This window comes from Pituophis catenifer, unplaced genomic scaffold (genome assembly GCF_029215685.1).
Source record: "Pituophis catenifer annectens isolate HBS135680 unplaced genomic scaffold, rPitCat1.0.hap2 SCAF_4, whole genome shotgun sequence".
NCBI lineage: Eukaryota > Metazoa > Chordata > Lepidosauria > Squamata > Colubridae > Pituophis > Pituophis catenifer.
The window spans coordinates 65,540,640-65,560,621 of NW_027256884.1; the positions used below are offsets into that span (position 1 = coordinate 65,540,640).

General features: G+C 40.4%; 1 protein-coding gene across 1 annotated transcript in view; it reads right to left on the reverse strand.

The window, feature by feature from the left end:
- CFAP47 (cilia and flagella associated protein 47) overlaps positions 1–19,982 on the reverse strand; it is a 525,834-nt gene that overhangs the window by 79,459 nt on the left and 426,393 nt on the right. Inside the window, 2 exon segments of the mRNA XM_070944210.1 lie at positions 9,862–10,029; positions 19,793–19,890. Of these exon segments, the coding sequence (XP_070800311.1) occupies positions 9,862–10,029; positions 19,793–19,890 (266 nt within the window).

A 19,982-nucleotide genomic window follows, 5' to 3' on the forward strand; every position in this document is an offset into this window, starting at 1 on the left:
TCACAAAAAGGTAATTGAAATGTATCACGAAAACATATATATGATAGGGGACTTTAATGCAATTGTGGTTGCCAAAATAGATTATAGAAGCAATAAAAAAAAAGTAAAAAAAACCCAAGAATGACACTTCCAAAAACGTTTTTTGAAATGACATAAGAAATAGGCCTACAGGATATATGGAGAACGCGAAACCTAAAGACAAACCAATATACATTTTACTAGAATAGACATTAATCATGGTCGAGAATAGACATGGTGTGGATGATGTCAGAAACAAGGACAAATGTTCAAGAGATAGATATAGAATGAACATATCGGCAGGCCATAATCCCATAAAAGTTACTTGGAAGGGACAAAGGAAGAAATCGAGATGGACACTGAATCAAACTATTTTAAAAGACAAGAAGTTTTTTCAGAGTATGAATATTCATAGACTGGAATTGATCAGCCAATGGGGACTGTTTGGATAGATATGACAACAGGTCAGCCATTGGGGACTGGCTGTAATAGGACATGGTAACAAGGTCAGCCAATGTATAGGCATAGCAACTAAATCAGCCAATGAGGGCTGTTTGGGAGCTGAAACAGCTTGGAGCCTGGGCGTGGCTTAGGTTAACTGATATGTATAAATATAAGTTGTCTGCTCCTATTATTGTCCTTCCTTCTGTTAACTATGCTTCTGTGATTATGCTTCTGATTCTGAGAACTGCTCTTGGAATTATATATATGTCTCATGTTATATTATGTATATAAAGAAGTTTCTTATTTAATGAATCCTGCTGAATCAGTTATCTGAGTGTGCTTTCTGGATGTGATTTCTGCAAAAAACTCTGACAAGTTTACACAAATGATGGGAAAAGAAATTGAATTTTTCTTCAAAGAAAATAGAAAAGAAGAAACATCACTGCAAACTGTGACGAGAAGGAGATCCTTCATTACCACAATGAGGACAAAAAGAAAATAATCCAGGAATTTTTTAGGAAATTCTACAGTCAAGAAAAAATGGCAGAAGATACAATAAAACAATATTTGGAAAAGGCTGGTCTACCTAAAATACCAGACACTGTGAGACCAATGTTAAATGAAAGAATAACGACAATGGAAATAACAGAAGCAATTAAAAGACAAAAAATAATAATAAAACACCTGGACCAGATGGGCTTCCGGCAGAACTCTATAAAAATCTACAAGAGATATTAGGACTGTCAATACTGGAGGTCTATAATGAAGTGCTATCAAAGGCCAAGCTCCCCAAAACATGGCCAGAAGCATATATTACATTAATACCAAAAGAAGATACAGATCCCCAACAGATAAAAAACTACAGACCAATATCATTATTAAATGTAGACTATAAAATATATGCCTCTATAATTTCAGAGAGATTAAAAAGATTTTTAAATGAATTCATACATCCGGATCAGAATGGTTTCCTACCTAAAAGACAACTGAAAAATAATATGAGTATCATCTTGAACGTATTGGAATATTATGAAGCCCATTCTGAAAAGCAGCTAGCATTGATTTTCTTGAATGTGCAAAAAGCCTTTGACAATATGAGCTGGCAGTTTATGATACTACAACTGAAAGATATGGACTTTGGTGAAAATTATGTAAGTATGATCCAAGCACATATTGTATGTGGGGTGCCACAAGGGTCGGTCCTCTTGCCCCTTCTGTTCAACATTTATGTGAAGCCACTGGGTGAGATCATCCATGGTTTGGGGTGAAGAACCATCAGTACGCTGATGATACTCAGCTGTACATCTCCACCCCGGACCACCCCAATGATGCCCTTGAAGTGATGTCCTGGTGCTGGAGGCCGTACGGATCTGGATGGGGAGAAACAGACTCAGGCGCAACCCATCCAAGACCGAGTGGCTGTGGTTTCCGACATCCTGATATAGTCAGTTGGTGCCATCACTGACTATTGGGGGTGAGTCATTGGCCCCCACGGACAGGGTTCACAACTTGGGTGTCCTCCTGGACTCGGCTGTCTTTGGAAGAGCACATGACGGCCAGGGGGACTTTTTATCAGGTCCACCTGATTCACCAGTTGCGTCCCTTTTTGGATCGGGACTCGTTAAATACGGTCACTCATGCTCTCATTACTTCCCGCCTGGACTACTGCAATGCTCTCTACATGGGGCTCCCCTTGAGGAGCACCCGGAGGCTCCAGCTGGTCCAGAATGCGGCCGCACGGGTGGTTATGGGAGCGACGTGGCGCTCCCATGTGACCCCCCTCCTGCGCGAGCTGCACTGGCTCCCGGTGGTCTTCCGGGTGCGCTTCAAGGTTTTGGTTACCACCTTTAGAGCGCTCCATGGCATCGGACCGGGGTATTTACGAGACCGCCTTCTGCTACCAATAGCCTCTCACCGACCAGTACACTCCCATAGAGAGGGGCTTCTCAGGGTGCCGTCGGCCAAACAGTGTCGACTGGCGGCCCCCAGGGGGAGAGCCTTCTCTGTGGGGGCACCTACCTTGTGGAACGAGCTCCCCCCAGAGATATGGAGGATCCCGTACCTGCGCACGTTTCGTCGTGCTCTCAAAACTTTTTTATTTCAGCAGGCTGGCCTGGCCTAACTCTCCTCTTTTAAAATTTTAATTTGAGTGATTTTATAAATTGAGTGTTTTAATCTGTGTTTCGGCCAAAATATTTAATAATTTTAAGGGATTTTTTAATATTTGTATTATCTGTATTTTATCTTGGCTGTTCACCGCCCTGAGTCCTTCGGGAGTAGGGCGGTATAGAAATTTGATTAATAAATAAATAAATAAATAAATATTCAAAACAAACGGCGAAAGTGATAGTAAATGGGGGGATGACAGAAAATTTTATCATAAGTAAAGGCATAAGGCAAGGATGTCCACTATCTCCTTTATACTAACCCTGGAAGTCTTGCTTAGAAAGATCAGACAAGATCCAGAAATAAAAAGTTTGGAAATAAAAAAAGAACACTCCAAAGTAAAGCATTTGCAGACGACTTAGTATTTTTTTTGGAGGAAGCCCTAGAAACAAGACCCAAATTAATAAAAAGAATAGAAGACTTTGGAGAGGTGGCAGGACTAAAAATAAACAAGGAAAAGATTAGATTTTCACAAAGAATCTTACAAACAGAGAAATGAAATGATAGAAAAGATGGACATACAAATAACTAAAAAAGTCAAATACTTGGGAATCTGGTTAACAGCAAGATGCATGACCATCAAAGAAGACAACTACACTAAATTATTACAACAAATAAAGACAGATTTGGAAAAATGGAGAAACCTACAGTTGTCGTCAGTTGGAAGTATAGCCACAACAAAAATGAATATACTACTGAAATTGTTATTTTTATTTCAAGCAACCCCAATAAAACTAGGGAAAAAGTTCTTTGAGGACTTAAATAAATTGATTCTAAAGTTCGTCTGGCAAGGCAAAAATCCAAGAATCAAACTGAAAAGACACCAAAAATAGGGGGGGGGCAGTTTGGACTATCGGACTAGGAGCTGTACTACCAGGTCTCTGTGCTCACATGGGTGAAGGAGTGAATAAATCTGAAGAACAAAAGAATATTGATGTTAGAAGGACACGACTTACAATTAGGGTGGCACACATTTGTATAGTACGGAAAAAGTAAAAACATAGATACTTCCAAAGGCACTATATCAGGAACACTCTGATTTCAGTATGGGAAAAAATCAAACAGAATCATTATATAAAAATACCGGTCTAGCTATCCACAATGGAAGCGCTAATACATCCTAATGTTATAGAACTGGAAAAAATTGTAAGGTATAAAGACATCCTAAACAAACAAGGGGACTTAAAATCAAAACAGGAACTAAAAAAATCAAGGAATAGATCTGGCCTGGTGACCACAAATGCAAATACAAATGAGACACAAGAAAGATGCAGAAATATATGGATTTTACAAGGAACCTCTAGAATTAGATCAGATATGTCTAGGGATAGATGATAAATTAATAAAGAAAATTTATAATAACTTTAAAACGGAAAAACATCATGTAAAAGAAACTATGATAGTATGGGCCAAAAATTTTGGATATATTATAGAATTAGACAATTGGCAAAAACTTTGGGAAAGAAATTACAAATTAACGATATCAATAGCATACAAAGAAAACCTTTATAAAATGTTCTACATATGGCATTTGCCACCAGCAAGAATGGCAAAGATGTTCCAAAACATATTGCCAGTGTGTTGGAAATGTAAACAGATAAGTCTACATGTGGTAGACTTGTCCAATGGCAAAAAAAAAAAAAAAAAAAATGGTTAAAGATGAAAAGGTGGTTAGAGGAAATGATAGCACAACAAATAAATTTAAAACCAGAATTGTTCTTATTAGGTATATTACTGAGGAAATATAACAAAAGAATCATATATTTAATATTGCATGTAATAACAGCAGCGAGAATTATGTATGCACAAAACTGGAAAAATGAAAGTATACCTTTAGAGTAAGTAAGCTTTATTGCGGTCAGAGACCAAATTAAAATAGACAAAGAAAGGGAGCATATTTTACAAATATGGATAGATCGTGGGACAGTACACCTTTAGATGAAAATGTAATAAAGAAAATACTAGACTGCACTGAAATGGACAGGTTAACGATGAGAATTAAGTATAAAGAGGAAACAGTATTATTTAACATGAGACTTGTTTTACAAATGGTTAGAAAACAGAAGCAGAAGTTAGTAAATTTATAAGTATGATTAATAAAATAGAGGTAAATGTATATAGATATATATAAGCATAACACTATAAGCAATATTATTATTAATATTATTGATTTACATTTGATTACAGATTAAATTGTAAAGAATGGCCAGAAGTGAAGATTATATTGTATATATTATGAGAATAATGGCTATAATTAAGGTGTATAATATTATGTGTATTCAAAAGAGATTTGTTTTTTTGTTGTTTTTTTTTTTTGGTTTTAAATATTTTATTGTTAAGAAATTATAATAATACAGTTTTTTGTCCATCCGGTTACATGGTATAGGAAAAGGAAATAAATAAGAATACAGATGTATGTACATATAGATAATCTTTGCTACTCAATTACATGGTATATAAATATATACTTATATCATTCTTAATGTATATATATATAATGGGTCTTTAAAGGTAAATTAATAAATACATGAGTCATATCTTTTGCTTACCTATGTAACCTTTCCTTACCTCATTTTACTTTCTACCATCTGCGGTACATCTTCTCTTACTATTTCGTTTAACTATTTCTTGTACTCAATCTAGTCTCTTTCATTTTTTTTATTTCATTTTCCTCTTCTCTAACCACCCATACCACTTGTCCCACACGCTATAATAATCAGTATCTTCTCTGTCATTGATTTCCAGCGTTAATTTATTCATCTCGGCACATTCCATTATTTTACCGATTACTTATTCCTTAGTTGGTATTTTTTTCTCTTTCCATTGTTGAGCAAAAGAGATTCTTGCTGCTGTTGTTATATGCACTGCTAGGTATTTCTTCTTTTTTGCCATTTCCGTCTTGAGAATTTGCAGGAGGAATATTTTAGGATCTAATTCAAAAGTTTCACCTATTATTTCTGAAAGCCAATTGCCAATCATCTTCCAATATTTTTTTGCATGAGAGCAGGTCCACCAGCAATGGTAAAAAGTGCCTTGCTGATGCCCGCACTTCCAACACTTTGGACTTAGGTTGGGATATATTTTGGCAATCCTAGCTGGTGCTAGGTGCCACCTGTAGATCATCTTATACTGGTTCTCCTTGTAGGTGGTTGCCTTAGTGAGTCTTACATTGTTATTCCATATTTGGTCCCATTCTTCCAAATTTATATTTTTCCCAATATTTTTGGCCCATGCTAACATTGGGTCTTTAACCACCTCCTCCATCAGGTCATATTCTACCAAATAATTGTAAAATTTAGCCAGTAATTTATTGTTCGTGCTCATCCAAATCTTATATATCTATTCTAGACCATGATTTATTAGGATTAGAATAGAAAGTGTACTGTCTTTTATTTGGGTGTAATGTTCGCCAAATGTCTACGAGATTTAGTTCATCCACTAAGTCGAAGAAGGTTTTTGGTAGATTTTTCCTTTTTTTCTTTTGGCCTCTGGGTCTTTTATGATCTTTATTCGCGTCTACCACTCCGTTGAAGTCCCCAATGATGCAAATATTATTATTATCCATTCTCCTTATTATTTCTCGTGTTTTATTATAAAACTCTTTCAAATTTTTGTTTGGGGCATAGATCGCTGCTATTAATATTGGAGAGTTGTCTCTTTTGATTTCAACAATTAGTAGTCTACCTTTTGGGTCTGCATATTTCAATTCTTTTTTTATCTCTTTTTTGATATATAGTGCCACCCCTCTCTTCTTCTTCATGGCTAAGGAGGTATAAAGATTCCCCAATTTTTTATATTCCAAATATTTTTTGTCTTCTTGTTTAATGTGTACCTCCTGGAGGCAGACTATGTCTACATTTTGTGTGACTAATTTGTTAAAGAAAGTTTTTCTTTTTTTATAATCGTTAAGTCCATTTACATTGATTGATAGGATTTTCCAACCATCCATCCTTTTTGCCTTGTGTTGTTTTACTTGAATTTAAGGTTGGTGTTTGCTCGGACCGCTCTTTGTGGTCTTTGTTTCTTCCCTGCTTCTCTGCTTTCTTTCTCTTCCTTCTCTTTCTCCTCTAAACTCTCTTTCCCCTCCGGGGTCCCTTCTTTGGATCTTCTTTGGGTGAGTTCCTCTTCTGTGGTAGCTGCTTCCAATTCCTCTTTGCTACTCTGTTCATCTTCTGACCCTCTCAGTTGGTCAAGGAATTCTTGAGCCTCCACCAGACTGTTTATTTTAATTTTCCTCCCTTGCCATGTAATCAGCATACCCTCTGGCAAGGTCCATCTGAAGAGTATATTCCTTTTATTCAGCTGTATGGCGAGGAATCTATAGTCTCTTCGTTGTTCTCTCACCCTCCTCGGCACTTGCTTCAAGACAACCACCTCCCTTTCCTTATAGTTGATTGGTTCTTCCTTTACCATTTTATAAAAGATGTCTTTAACTTTCTTCCGTGCGAATCTTATGTGTACCTCTCTAGGTAGTTTGTTCCATCTAGCGTAGTTCGTCTGTACCCTGTACACCTCGTCCAGTTCTTTTATTATGTCGTCTGTATCCTGTTGAAGAACCTCCACTATTAATTCTGCCATTACTTGGCCCAGGTTTTCGTCCTTATCTTCTGCAATATTTTGGAAACGCAGATAGAAAGAAGCTCTATCCATTTCCAGCTGCGTAATCGAGTCTTCCAGATCCCTATTCTGGGCCATTAATTTTTGATCTACTGTCTCTAGGTTCTTCTCTTGTTGTTCAATCTTAGATTCCATTTTTTGTATTCTCTGTTCGTTCTTTTGTATAGCTTGTTGTATGTCACTCATTTTCTGGTCAATGCCTTGAATGTCTGTTTTCAATTCTTGGTGATTGCTAGACATCTTCTCTTGCATTAAGAGCATTGTCTCTTGAATCGTTGCTAATGATGACTGCATCGCTTGCATTGTTGGAATCACTGATGATTTCTCGATTTTTGATAGCCCTTCTATCGACTTTTGGGTTGCAGGGGACGACATTGTAATTGTGGAGTTTGAGAAGCTGGAGGTTACTTTCTTTCCTGTTTTTGCCACAGTGGATGCAAGACTTTTCATCTCCCTCAGCACTTTCGCCTGTTCTCTGACTATCTTTTCTATGTTCCTCCAAATAATCATCCACTAATTGTCTTTCCCTTTGCTTAGATTAACAGGACTAGGAATTATTTTAAAATATTCCCAATTTGCAGGACAAATATTAAATAGCACAATCAAACAGTTTCTCCACTGTGCTACCAACTAATTAGCTTTGGTAGCTAATCAATATTTGAAAACAATATTTCTTATTTAGCTTAAGTCCTAATTATCAATTAATTAAATTCTCAATTCATAAAAAAAGCTCTCAGTACATATATATATAGTCAGCAGGAGACCAGTAAATTAATGCTCAATAGCCAATCAGTAAGCAGTTAATTAATTAATATTATAAGATAAATCACTGTTTAAAAAATTAATCCTTAATAATATTAGGCAATATAGTCAATCTATGCACATAACAAAAAAAGAAGGAAAACAAGAAAAGAGAGTAGATCCTAATATGACTATGCAGATATTTAACCTTATAATATACTGGTTATTTGATGCAATAAGAGTTGTATTCAACTTTATAAATATATTAATTAGCTATGTTATATTAATACTTTTAATACTTTAAATATATAAATACTTTAAATACTTCAAATGTATGAAGAAGAGAAAAATAGATATAAATATATTGTAAATTTAAACTAATTTTAAACTAATAATAATCTATGTAGGTACAAATTTTTATTCAGTTCTTCTTAGTCCCTTCAGAAACCACACTTATTAGAGTCTGTGCAGGAAAGTATAATAATTTAATATCACCCGTTTTATTTCTCGCTTCTTCAGAGTCTTATGAAAATGAGTTTAATTATTCCGTTTGTCTCTTCCTGGTGCTCCTTCCTTCCTCTCTAGCTCTTCATTATTCTTCTTGTTGGTATCAAGTATGGTTGCACTTCCAGTCCTAATTTCCGGACGTTCTCCTTTCCAATCAGCAAAATCTCTTTCCTATGCCTTCAGAGCTCTCTTGATCGATCCATACAGCAAGTTACATCCAAATCAGGTAGCACCGCTGTTCTGCTTGCCAATCTCTCCTTCTTGTTTCTTGCCGGCCTGTCTGCGATCCTTTCAGCTGTCAAATCCTCCTCTTTCTTTCAGTCGCCGCTTTCTCCTCCTATGAGACCTTTCAATCCGACCCAGCCAGCGAAGCTCTTGCCAATCTCAGGCGTGCTCTAGAAGAAGTGGTTACAAGTGCACTCCGCCTCTCTTTCCCGGAATTCTTGCTTCCCGTCTTGTTAGCTATCGTGGCTTCGGGTCTGCCATTAACAGGCAGATGCGCCCCGTTGGTTTGACAGTGGATATCGGTCCCGCCGGGTGGGTTTGTGCTTCACCACTCGACTCACTGAAGCCCCACTATTGTCCGCGAAGCCCTCCAGGCTTCCACGCCTCAAAGGGTCCCCAAAACATAGCGTTAAGTGGCAGTGGGAAGGAGCGATCGCTCTTACCACGCCATGTCACCACGAGTCACCAACTGGACTCCTCAAAAGAGATTTGATATGGACAGTACACTGTCGTTGCGGAAAAGTGATGCATAACAAAAGAAAATGTATAATAAAAAACAATATAAATAAAAAGAACAATTAAATGTACAGATGACCAATTTACAGATTGCCATGATATAACTAATGCAGCAACTGGGACAGAATTTCCCTCAACTAACAAAAGGCAAGGATACTTATTTTTACTCTTGTTATTGTTAATTTGGATGATGGAACTTTCTGTTCTTGTAGATTCTGGGGCAACTGCTAACTTCATAGACGTATAAATGATATAGAAGCTAAAGTTGTTGACCTAATCCCTATAAAGCCCAATGATTCTTAAAATCATGTATGGTAGCCAATGGCAACTAGAAGCTTAGCTTAGAGTAAGGTATTGGTGACCTGTAACAACTGTAGTCAACAACAAAGCAAGAGAACCAGTTGCCAGAATCCAAGTCTAAGCATTCAAAGCAAGGTTGTATTGTACACGGAGTAAAGACTATTGGAATTAATATCAGATTTCGCTATTTACAATAAAAACAGAGTTAATCCAAGTAACAAGAATCAAGAAGCTCAGATTAATAATATTAGAAAAAAGGAATTAATGATAGTTTTAAGACAGCTATAGCATTATCTGTACTGTAATTTTTTTTGTAATTTTCCTTACCATCAGTAACTTGAACTTCATCATGAATTGGAGATGACTTGCTCTGAGAAAGAGTTAACATTGTAGTATCTTGGAGTATTTGTGAAGCAGTTGTCCAAGGAACCATACCAGTTAATAGCACTTCTATCTTTTCCTCCAGTCTACTGCAGGCACGACAGCACACAACAGCTAGGAAAAAACGTGTGAGATATTTTTTAGTTTTCATAACTTAATCTGAGATCATATTATACATGAAGAACCATTGTAATATGTAGAAGACACTTGTTACAAAAGCAGTCAGCATCTTAATTTGAAGGATATGTTTCTCATACTTGAGCATCACAGTATTATAACAATATTTATAACAACATTGACACATCTCTGAAATATATACCAAAAGAACTTTTTATTCATTCATGTAAAAAAAAAAATTGGTCTTCTTTCATCTTAGTCTGGAGCTACAAACTGCTTTTCAATTCCTGTCTATTAGTATGTAGAGATATTGTCTATACAAGATACATTTTTATCCATCCACATTGGGCTATTTAGTGCAGATTTTATTCCAAGCAGAATCTGTGACTCTCAGATATAGTTCAGGGGGTATCTGAATCTCCTATTAACCAGTAAGGATTCAGAACTCCAATAAGCTGTGAAACACCTATTTAATTAAAAAAGAAGATACAGAAGAAAGGCCTGATCCCAATGTAATCAACTGCATATAGCCTTTCAAACACTATAATAATCCAGGTAAGAGTGAATATAGAAGTTAAAAAGGCTTCAGTTTTGCACATGCTTAAAATAGCTCCTTATGCAAATCCCAGTCCTTAAGATACAATGAAACAGATGCATTTAAAAGGAGTACAATTTAACACATTTTATGCCAAAACAATAGAGGGAACAAGAAAAAAATGAAGAACAAGAAAACCAAATAACACTATCCAGACCCTAGATGGGCAGAGATATTGCTTTGAAGAATAAAATAGTACTAAAAATAGTAATTAATGCCTCTATATTGTTACTGTAGTAGACTAGTCTGGTCAGGCCCTAAACTTCTGATCTTGTCCCCTGGAATATTACTCCCCCAGAAATCAGGCTTACCCTGACTCCAATGGCTTTCCTTAAGGACACAAAGACCTTGTATTATTCCCAAATTTGAGGTCCTGGATATATGATTGAGCCCGTGTCATAGTTACACTGATTGTCTTGGTTGGTTTTATTTTGGCCACTGTATATGTTATTTAGTTTTTGTTATGATGCTTTTATCTTGTTTTTATTCATTTAGTCTGCTGACAGTCATGCATCTGACATGGGCGACATAAAGTGATTGATTGGTCACAAGTAAGTGAAGAAATAAATCTAGCACTCACATCTTCCCACTATTCCCATTTTCATCTACATCACGGGTGTCAAACTTGCCATGTCCTTTTGCCATCTATTTTTATTTATTTTATTTTATTTATTTGATTTGTATACCGCCCTACTCCCGAAGGACTCAGGGCGGTGAACAGCCAAGCAATAAGATACATAAATACAAAAATTTAAAAAACCAGTTAAAATCGAATTAAATCATTTTTTGGCCCAGACAAATTAAAACACCCCAATAATTTAAGAACAGATTTAAAATTTATGTATTAAAAGAGGGAGGAGATTAGGCCAAGCCTGCTTGATGGAATAAAAGAGTCTTCACAGCGCGGCGGAAGGTGCGCAGATCCGGGATCCTCCGTATCTCTGGGGGGAGCTCATTCCAGACGGTAGGTGCCCCCACAGAGAAGGCTCTCCCCCTAGGGGTCGCCAGCCGACATTGTTTGGCTGACGGCACCCGGAGGAGTCCCTCTCTATGAGAGCGTACTGGCCGGTGGGAGGCTATTGGTGGTAGTAGGCGGTCCCGTAAATAACCAGGTCCTAAGCCATGGAGCGCTTTAAAGGTGGTAACCAAAACCTTGAAGCGCACCCGGAAGACCACCGGGAGCCAGTGCAGCTCGCGCAGGAGAGGTGTCACATGGGAGCGCCATGACGCTCCCATTACCACCCGCGCGGCCGCACTCTGAGCCAGTTGGAGCCTCCGGGTGCTCCTCAAGGGGAGCCCCATGTAGAGAGCATTACAATAGTCCAGGCGGGAGGTGACGAGGGCATGAGTGACTGTGCGTAACGAGTCCCGATCCAGAAAGGGACGCAACTGACGAATCAGGCGAACCTGATAAAAAATCCTCCCGGTCACGGCCGTCAAGTGCTCTTCTAAAGACAGCCGTGAATCCAGGAGGACACCCAAGTTGCGAGCCCTCTCCGTGGGGGCCAGTGATTCGCCCCCAATAGTCAGAGATGGCGTCAACTGACTATACCGGGATGTCGGAAACCACAGCCACTCGGTCTTGGATGGGTTGAGCCTGAGCCTGTTCCTCCCCATCCAGATCCGTACGGCCTCCAGGCACCGGGACATCACTTCAAGGGCATCATTGGGGTGATCCGGGGTGGAGATGTACAGCTGGGTGTCGTCAGCATACTGATGGTACTCCACCCCAAAACCACGGATGATCTCGCCCAGCGGCTTCACATAAATGTTGAACAGGAGAGGCGAGAGGACCGACCCTTGCGGCACCCCACATATGAGGGGCCTCGGGGTCGACCTCTGTCCCCCTGTCAACACAGACTGCGACCGGTCAGAGAGAAAGGAGGAGAACCACCGTAACACAGTGCCTCCCACTCCTAACTCTTCCAACCGGTGCAGCATGATACCATGGTCGATGGTATCAAAAGCCGCTGAGAGATCTAACAGGACCAGGACAGAGGAGCACCCCCTGTCCCGAGCCCTCCAGAGATCATCAACCAACGCGACCAATGCCGTTTCCGTGCTGTACCCGGGCCTGAAACCCGACTGGAACGGATCCAGATACGTTGTTTCATCCAGGTGCTGGGGGAACTGTTTCGTGACCACACTCTCAACAACCTTCGCCACAAAACGAAGGTTGGAGACCGGACGATAATTTACCAACATTGCCGGGTCCAGGGATGGCTTCTTGAGGAGAGGCCTCACCACCGCCTCTTTCAAGGGGGCAGGAAAGACACCCTCACCCAACGAAGCATTTATAATCCCCTGGAACCAGCCTCGTGTCACCTCCCAAGAAGCCAGCACTAACCAGGAGGGACACGGGTCCAATAAACAAGTGGTCGCGTTCAGTCTACCCAGAATCCTGTCCACATCCTCAGGGGTCACAGGATCAAACTCATCCCAGATAACATTCTCAAGACCTGCCCCTGTCCCTCCTCCTGAGACTACCCAGTCGGAGTCCAGATCTTCCCGAATCTGAGTGATTTTGTCATACAGATATTGAACAAAATCCTCGGCTCTACCCTCCAAGGGGTCCTCCCGCGCTTCCTGGTGGAGCAGGGAGCGGGTCACCCTGAACAGGGCGGCCAGGCGATTATCTGATGACGCAATAAGAGCAGCAAAATAGCTACATTTCGCTGCTTTTATCGCCACTAGGTAAGTCCTAATATGAGATCTTACCAGTGTCCGGTCCGATTCAGAACGGCTGGCCCTCTAGGCGTCTTTTCCGGTGCTTCAACTCCCTCAGCTCCTCGGTAAACCAAGGAGCTAAATGAGATCGGCGCCGGGTCAGAGGCCGCAAAGGCACGACCCGGTCCAGAGCTCCAGCGGCCGCCCTATCCCAGGCGGCCACTAGGTCTCCAGTCGGGGCGTGTGCCAGAGCCTCAGGGAATGGCCCAAGCTCCATCTGGAACCTGTCAGGTTCCATCAGGCGCCTGGGGCGGAACCATCTTACCGGCTCCGCCTCCCTGCGGCGGGGTGTAGCGGTTCGAAGGTCGAGACAAAGGAGAGAGTGATCCGACCATGACAAGGGCTCGGTGACTATATCTCCTATCTCAAGATCACTCAACCACTGTCCAGAGACAAAAACCAGATCCAGCATGTTTCCCCCCGTGTGTGTAGGGCCATGAATTAACTGGGTCAGGTCCATAGCTGTCATGGAAGCCATGAACTCCCGAGCCACCTCAGACGCCTCGCCCACGGACGGTAGGTTGAAATCCCCCATGACCATAAGCCTGGGGGTATCAACCGCCACCGCGGCGATGACGTTGAGTAGCTCGGGCAGGGCTGCTGCCACGTGGCAGGGAGCCAGGTACGTGATCAGCAAACCCATCTGAACCCCATGGCCCCATCTCACGAGGAGGGATTCACAGCCGGTCGTCTGAGGGACAGTGGCCTCCCTCGGTTTCAGACCTTCCTTAATGATAACCGCTACCCCCCCGCCCCTCCCCTGTGACCTTGGCTGATGGAAGGCAAGGAAACCTGGAGGGCACATTTCAATGAGGGGAACCCCCCCCTCATGGCCCAACCAGGTCTCCGTAACACCTGCCAGGTCCGCACCCCCCTCCTGAATAAGATCACAAATGAGGGGGGCTTTATTTACTACGGACCTGGCATTGCACAGCATCAGCCGAAGGCCCGGGCCCTGAGGGTCTGTGCAACCTGGAAAACGGGTGGAGCTTTGGGGGCCGGAGCACGCCATCGCTCGTAAACAGCGAGTGCGAGCTCCCCTGCCATCAATGTGAGATTTTGTGATGTTTTCCCCACTGGCAATGCTGGGGTGGGTGTGCCCTGTGCATGACACATCCGGCCCGTGGGCCGTCAGTTTGATGCCCCTGAATTACATAATGCAGCGGGGAGGCAAGATGGCTGCAGTGTGACAGCCTTTTTAGTGATCTCCTTATCCGCCTATTATAGCTACTCTTATTTGGATGTAAAATAGTTTATTTTTTATTTAATATTATCTATAAATTAGTTAAGTTAGTTTTATTTTATTAGGAGTAGTAATTTTAGGTTTTAGATTTAGGATTACATAGCATTTAGGTTTTAGATTACGAGTTCTGGAATTTATCAGCATTTGCCAATGCTGTGGGAGTATGTTTTTTAAAAAATTAAACCACCCAAGGATGCAGAAACAAAGGCCAGCAGCAAAAGCAAAAAAGGTGTTGAAAAGAAAACTTAAAAGGAGATATAAATTGGAAATACATTTGGGAGGAAACCCCAAATACAACATGGTGGTAACGACAACCAGACAACCAAAGATAAAGGACTTATTTCAAATAATGGACTCTGCAAGTAAGTCGACTTTTTTTTTGTTCTTTCCTCCTCATAACCTCAGTAAATAAGCCCTGTTCCTTGCTGGAGTGGGAGGAGGAGGATTGTCTTTCCTGAAAAATGAGGCTCCATTAGGAGACAGAGAGGAGAATAAGAATAATATTAAGAGCAATTTTAAAGGAGACTTGGATTTGGTTGCCAAGAATTGCCTCCTGACAGCACAGTTATTGCTATATTTGACAGCTCTTGAAAACAAACCAACAGATTGAAGAATTAAAGTCTCTAATGGGAAACTACATCTCTAAATTAGATAAGGAAGCAAATAGCAAAGCCCATGCTTCAAAACATACTCTTAATTCACAGATACTGTAGTTCACATGGATTGGGGGCTCCAAAATGGAGAAGACATAACAGTAGATAAAATCACAATCAAAAACCTCTTGGATCACTAAACTGATAAATTTTGTAAATTTTGCCTTCCTGTTTCTTGTGTCACAGGGGAACAATCTAAAAAGGAGCTGCCCAAAGAATCAAGGATATAGAAGTGCAAAATGATATAGCTGAGCAAATACAAATTTACTTTTCAAATAGACAGCTATTTAAAGTTACAACTGCCAAAATATCTTAGGGAGATATTTACATGAGCGAGATTTCAACAGCTTGACACAATGGTCAGATATGGGAGATTCCATTCTATACCCTATAATGGACATCTCTGCATTTGCGGAGGGGCAGAGGTAGAAAACCTGGCTCTCATCCTATTTTATCTGTATAAGACGGTGAGAGACATTTGTATATTTTGCCCATATAAGAGGGTGAGAGACAGGTATCTTGGCCTATATCAGTGTTGGTGAACCTTTTTGGCACCAGGAGCACCGGAAACCCAAAGAGCAGTTCCCCAGCACACATGCGTGCACTGGGAAGATGAGCCAGTCACCTGGTCTTCCAGTTTCTGGCACCCTCCCACGCACAAAGACCAGCTGGCTGGCGCACATGTGCACACCGGAACCTGGAAGAACAATGGGCAATGGCTGGCATGCGCAGAGAGGTGGCTCTGAGTGTCACTTCTGGCACACGCTCTCTCTCTCATTGTCTCTCTGTCTCTTGCCTCCTTCTCTCTTTCTCTCCTCCCTCTCTCTGTCTCTCTTTTATCTCTCTCTCTCTGTCTGTGTCCCTTGTCTCTCTCTCTTTTTCCCTCCCTCCCTCCCTCTCTCTCTGTCTATCTCTCTCTCCCCCCCTCTCTCTTTCTCTCCCTCTCTCTCCCCTCTCTCAATGAGTTGATGAGCAAAATAACAGAACTATTTTCAGGACTTTCAGGGACACATTTCACCCTTAAAATATACATCTCTCCCTCCCCCCCCTCTCTCTCTGTCCCTCCCTCACTCTATGTCTATCTTCGTCTCTGTGCCTCTTGTCTCTCTCTCTTATTCCCTCCCTCTCTCCCCCTCTCTTCTCCTTCCTCCCTCCCTCCCTCTCCCTTGAACTGGTGCTGGGTGGTGGGAATCTGATGTCTGGAGGCCAATGAACCCAGGAGCAGTGTGCCAATGAACAGCTGGTCACCTGAGAGCCGAAGACCAGCTGGCCAGTGGGGAGGCGGGGCATCACAACAGCAGCAGCTCTGCAGGAAAAGCAACTGACATCCGGGAGGTGAGAGCAAGCTGACGCCAACGCAGGGTCGCATTGTGGCTCCACGTCATAATGGGCTCCAGGAGGAGGAGATCCCATCTCCTCCATTGTGAAGCATGCTAAATTTCACTGTGCTGCACAAGGCACTGCAAGAGCAGCAGGTAGGCCATGGGTTTAGCAATAGTAAATGTACTGCGATGAAGGCAGAATGCTGTTTCGCACAAAGGCAAGTGCAGGGGCCATGACAGGGCAACAACTCTTTTATCCCTCTGCCATGACTATCTACATAATGCAGGCCATAAAGTGACCTCCATGTGTGATTACAAGGAATGATTTAATAAACTTGACGTCCAGCTTTCTAGAGAAGGTTGTAGTGAGGAAGAACTACAATAGAATGCCAGATAGTTTTCCAGAGGAATGGGGAAGGGAACTTCCTAGCAATGTGAGCCGGGAATATGTTTGTGGGAAGATTTGGCAAGATCCAGTTGTTCTCTGGGCATTTGTTCCCTTGCTTGGAGTTCCTAGAGAAAGCAGGTACAGATAGTCGTCCTATTACAACAACAATTGGGACCAGAAATTCCATTACTAAGTGATGTGATTGTAAAGCACAACATAGCATGAGCAGGTTGCTTAGATTAGAGATGGCAATTCCAGTTGCCATTATTAAGCAAGGACCATCTGGGTTTTTAAGGAAGAAAATCACATGATCATGACTTCTGATTTCCTGCTGGCTTCCCCATTGACTGCTTGTGGGAAATCAGCAGGGAATATTGGAAATTGCTATTATGTGGCTACAGCTCACTGCAATGTCATAATCATGAGCTGTATACTGAGTGACTATGGGGATGCTGCAATGACCAGAATTCCAAGGTCTGAAGTACCATTGGTTTAGTGCTGTGATAACTTTGAACAGTCAGTGAATGAAAGAACTATCTATGGTTAAACCAGCAATGAGAGCAGTGGTGAAATGTAAAATTTGTTACTACTGGTTCTGTGGGCATGGCTTGGTGGTGGTGGGTAAAGTGACTGGGTGGGAGTGGCCAACTTTTTTTTTTTACTTTTAAAAGCATTTTTTCTACAACTTCTTCATCTGAAGAGGTTGTAGAAAAAAATGCTTTTAAAAGCCTCTGATGATCCCAGCTGAGCTGCGCAATCATCAGAGGCTTTTTTTTTTTACTTTTAAAAGCATTTTTTTGGCCAGAGAGGTTGTAGAAAAAATGCTTTTAAAAGTAAAAAAAAAAAGCCTCTGATGATCGCGCGGCTTAGCTGGGCATGGGGGGGGGGGGGCAGGGATTTTTGCTACCGGTTCTCCAAACCACCCGCCGCCATTGCTACCGGATCAAGTGATCCGGTCCGAACCAGGAGCATTTCACTTCTGAATGAGAGCATTGTTTCAATGTGGCATTCATCTAAGTTTTACTATCAGATTGCAATTGATGGTGTGGAAGAATGATATTTAACATTTAAGAGTCTTTTTAAAAAATTTAGAAATGGGCCATGAATTGACAATCTCTATTAAAGTTCAGATGATTAGGGATGCCTCAATGTCAAAAAACACAGTGAATAACCAGATGGACCATCTCGGAAGTGGAGGAAAGGTCAAAAATATTATTTTCCTGATATGTCAAATGTCTTCTATTTAATATATCAGCTCAGTTTCTATGTGCAAAATTGCTTAGTCAGAAAAGTTTTTCTTGTGCTCCAGTGGTTTCACAAACTGAACCTGGGACAGTAAAATGTTTAGGTCACCAAACAGGGGCCATAAGGAATAAAGGGTTTAGGTTTGCATGATAGAAAATCAGCCTGTTCATTTCCATATTCCAGTGGTTACTTCTAATTAATTTTGGAGTGGCTTTTACTTCTGAGCCTTCTGAGATTGGGACTCTCTTTTCCTGAAGAGCTAGTTCTTTAAGGTTTTATATTCAAACATGGAGCATTAATGTTTCCACTGAATTCATTAGTTAAATGAGTTTATCCTATATTTCATCATATAGATCCTCTTTAAATTGATCAACTATGAATATCTACATCCTGATCCAACAACTGAAAATTAGTCATATACTGCATATTCAACTTGTAAATGTCACATCTTCTTATTGGCTATTACCCATTTGGCAGAGATATCAAAGATAACTTTTAGCCTTGCTATGAAGTTAGCATGCATATCATATTTGGTTCTGTTGCAAAAAAGTATCATATTGCAGACATTCTGATAAAAATCCTACATGGGACCTATCAAAAGAACTTTAATGTGAGATTACTTCCTTTGCTTCTGCCCTTGCCTGATCTAATTATCACAGTCTGCCAGAATTTTGAATTCTTCCCTTTTGCCTTAAATGTCTTTAACAGCTGTATTCAATGCAAAAAAGTTTTAGCTGCATAATTAACTTAAAGTCAATCACAAAAATGTCATACAAATTGGTTTTTTATAAAATGAGCCTCCCCCCCCCAATTTAAATCTTAAAGTTAAAATATGTAATACCAATAGTCTTAATAAGCAATAATGACTGCTATACAGCATATCAAACGATACCTTCAGTATTCTTGGTTCAGCTTTTTCATATTAAGAGAGAATTGATTTGATTGATTTAATGAGATGGCAGCAATGATCCAAGATAGTGTTGGCTATGCTTCAAGTCTCTTATTACATTAAAGTTAGTAAATTAAAATCTCCAATGACTGTTATGCATGGGAGATTCTTAATGCATAATTATGGCTTGGCAAATTATAAATTCTCAAATTCTCATATTATGCCTAAATTATTCTTCAAATGGTATTTAAATTCAAAATAGAGAATAAATAACCTCCTGTATCTACTTGCCAGCTTCCATCAGTCTCTATTTTTGTATACTGTTATTTCACCTACTGTAAATGGGAGAAAGAGAAGTTTCTCTTCTCTAACTTGCTAATTTTTCTTTTTTTGAAGCAGTAAATGCCAAACAGAGGGGAAAGTGTGTTCTACTATTCTCCTTTCTGCAGTTTTCCAGGACAATAGCGGTTTTTCAAGCCCTATTACATATCAAATGGGATATACATGTTGTACACTAATACACATTTCTTTACTATAGCACAAGAAGGAACTGATTGATTATAATAGCAATTGTAATTTAATTTGTCATTTGAATGTTTGTGCTAAATTCTCTTTATCTACTATTCCATTCATTTTAGCTTGGATCATAGCTGGGGAATGTTCTTTTTCTCTACCCAATTTTAATTGTTCATTGACACCTGGAGCTGATTCATCGGGTGGAGCTTCAGGAATTCCATAAATTGGGTAGATCCAACGGAGTCCTTTAAGTTCTTCATCCTTTATTATTACAGTTTGGCTGAGAAATATAAGCAACTTAAATGTTAATATTATCATTTTTTAAGAAAACCTAGTACAATCATATACTTAGTGGCCTTATCTATCCATTTA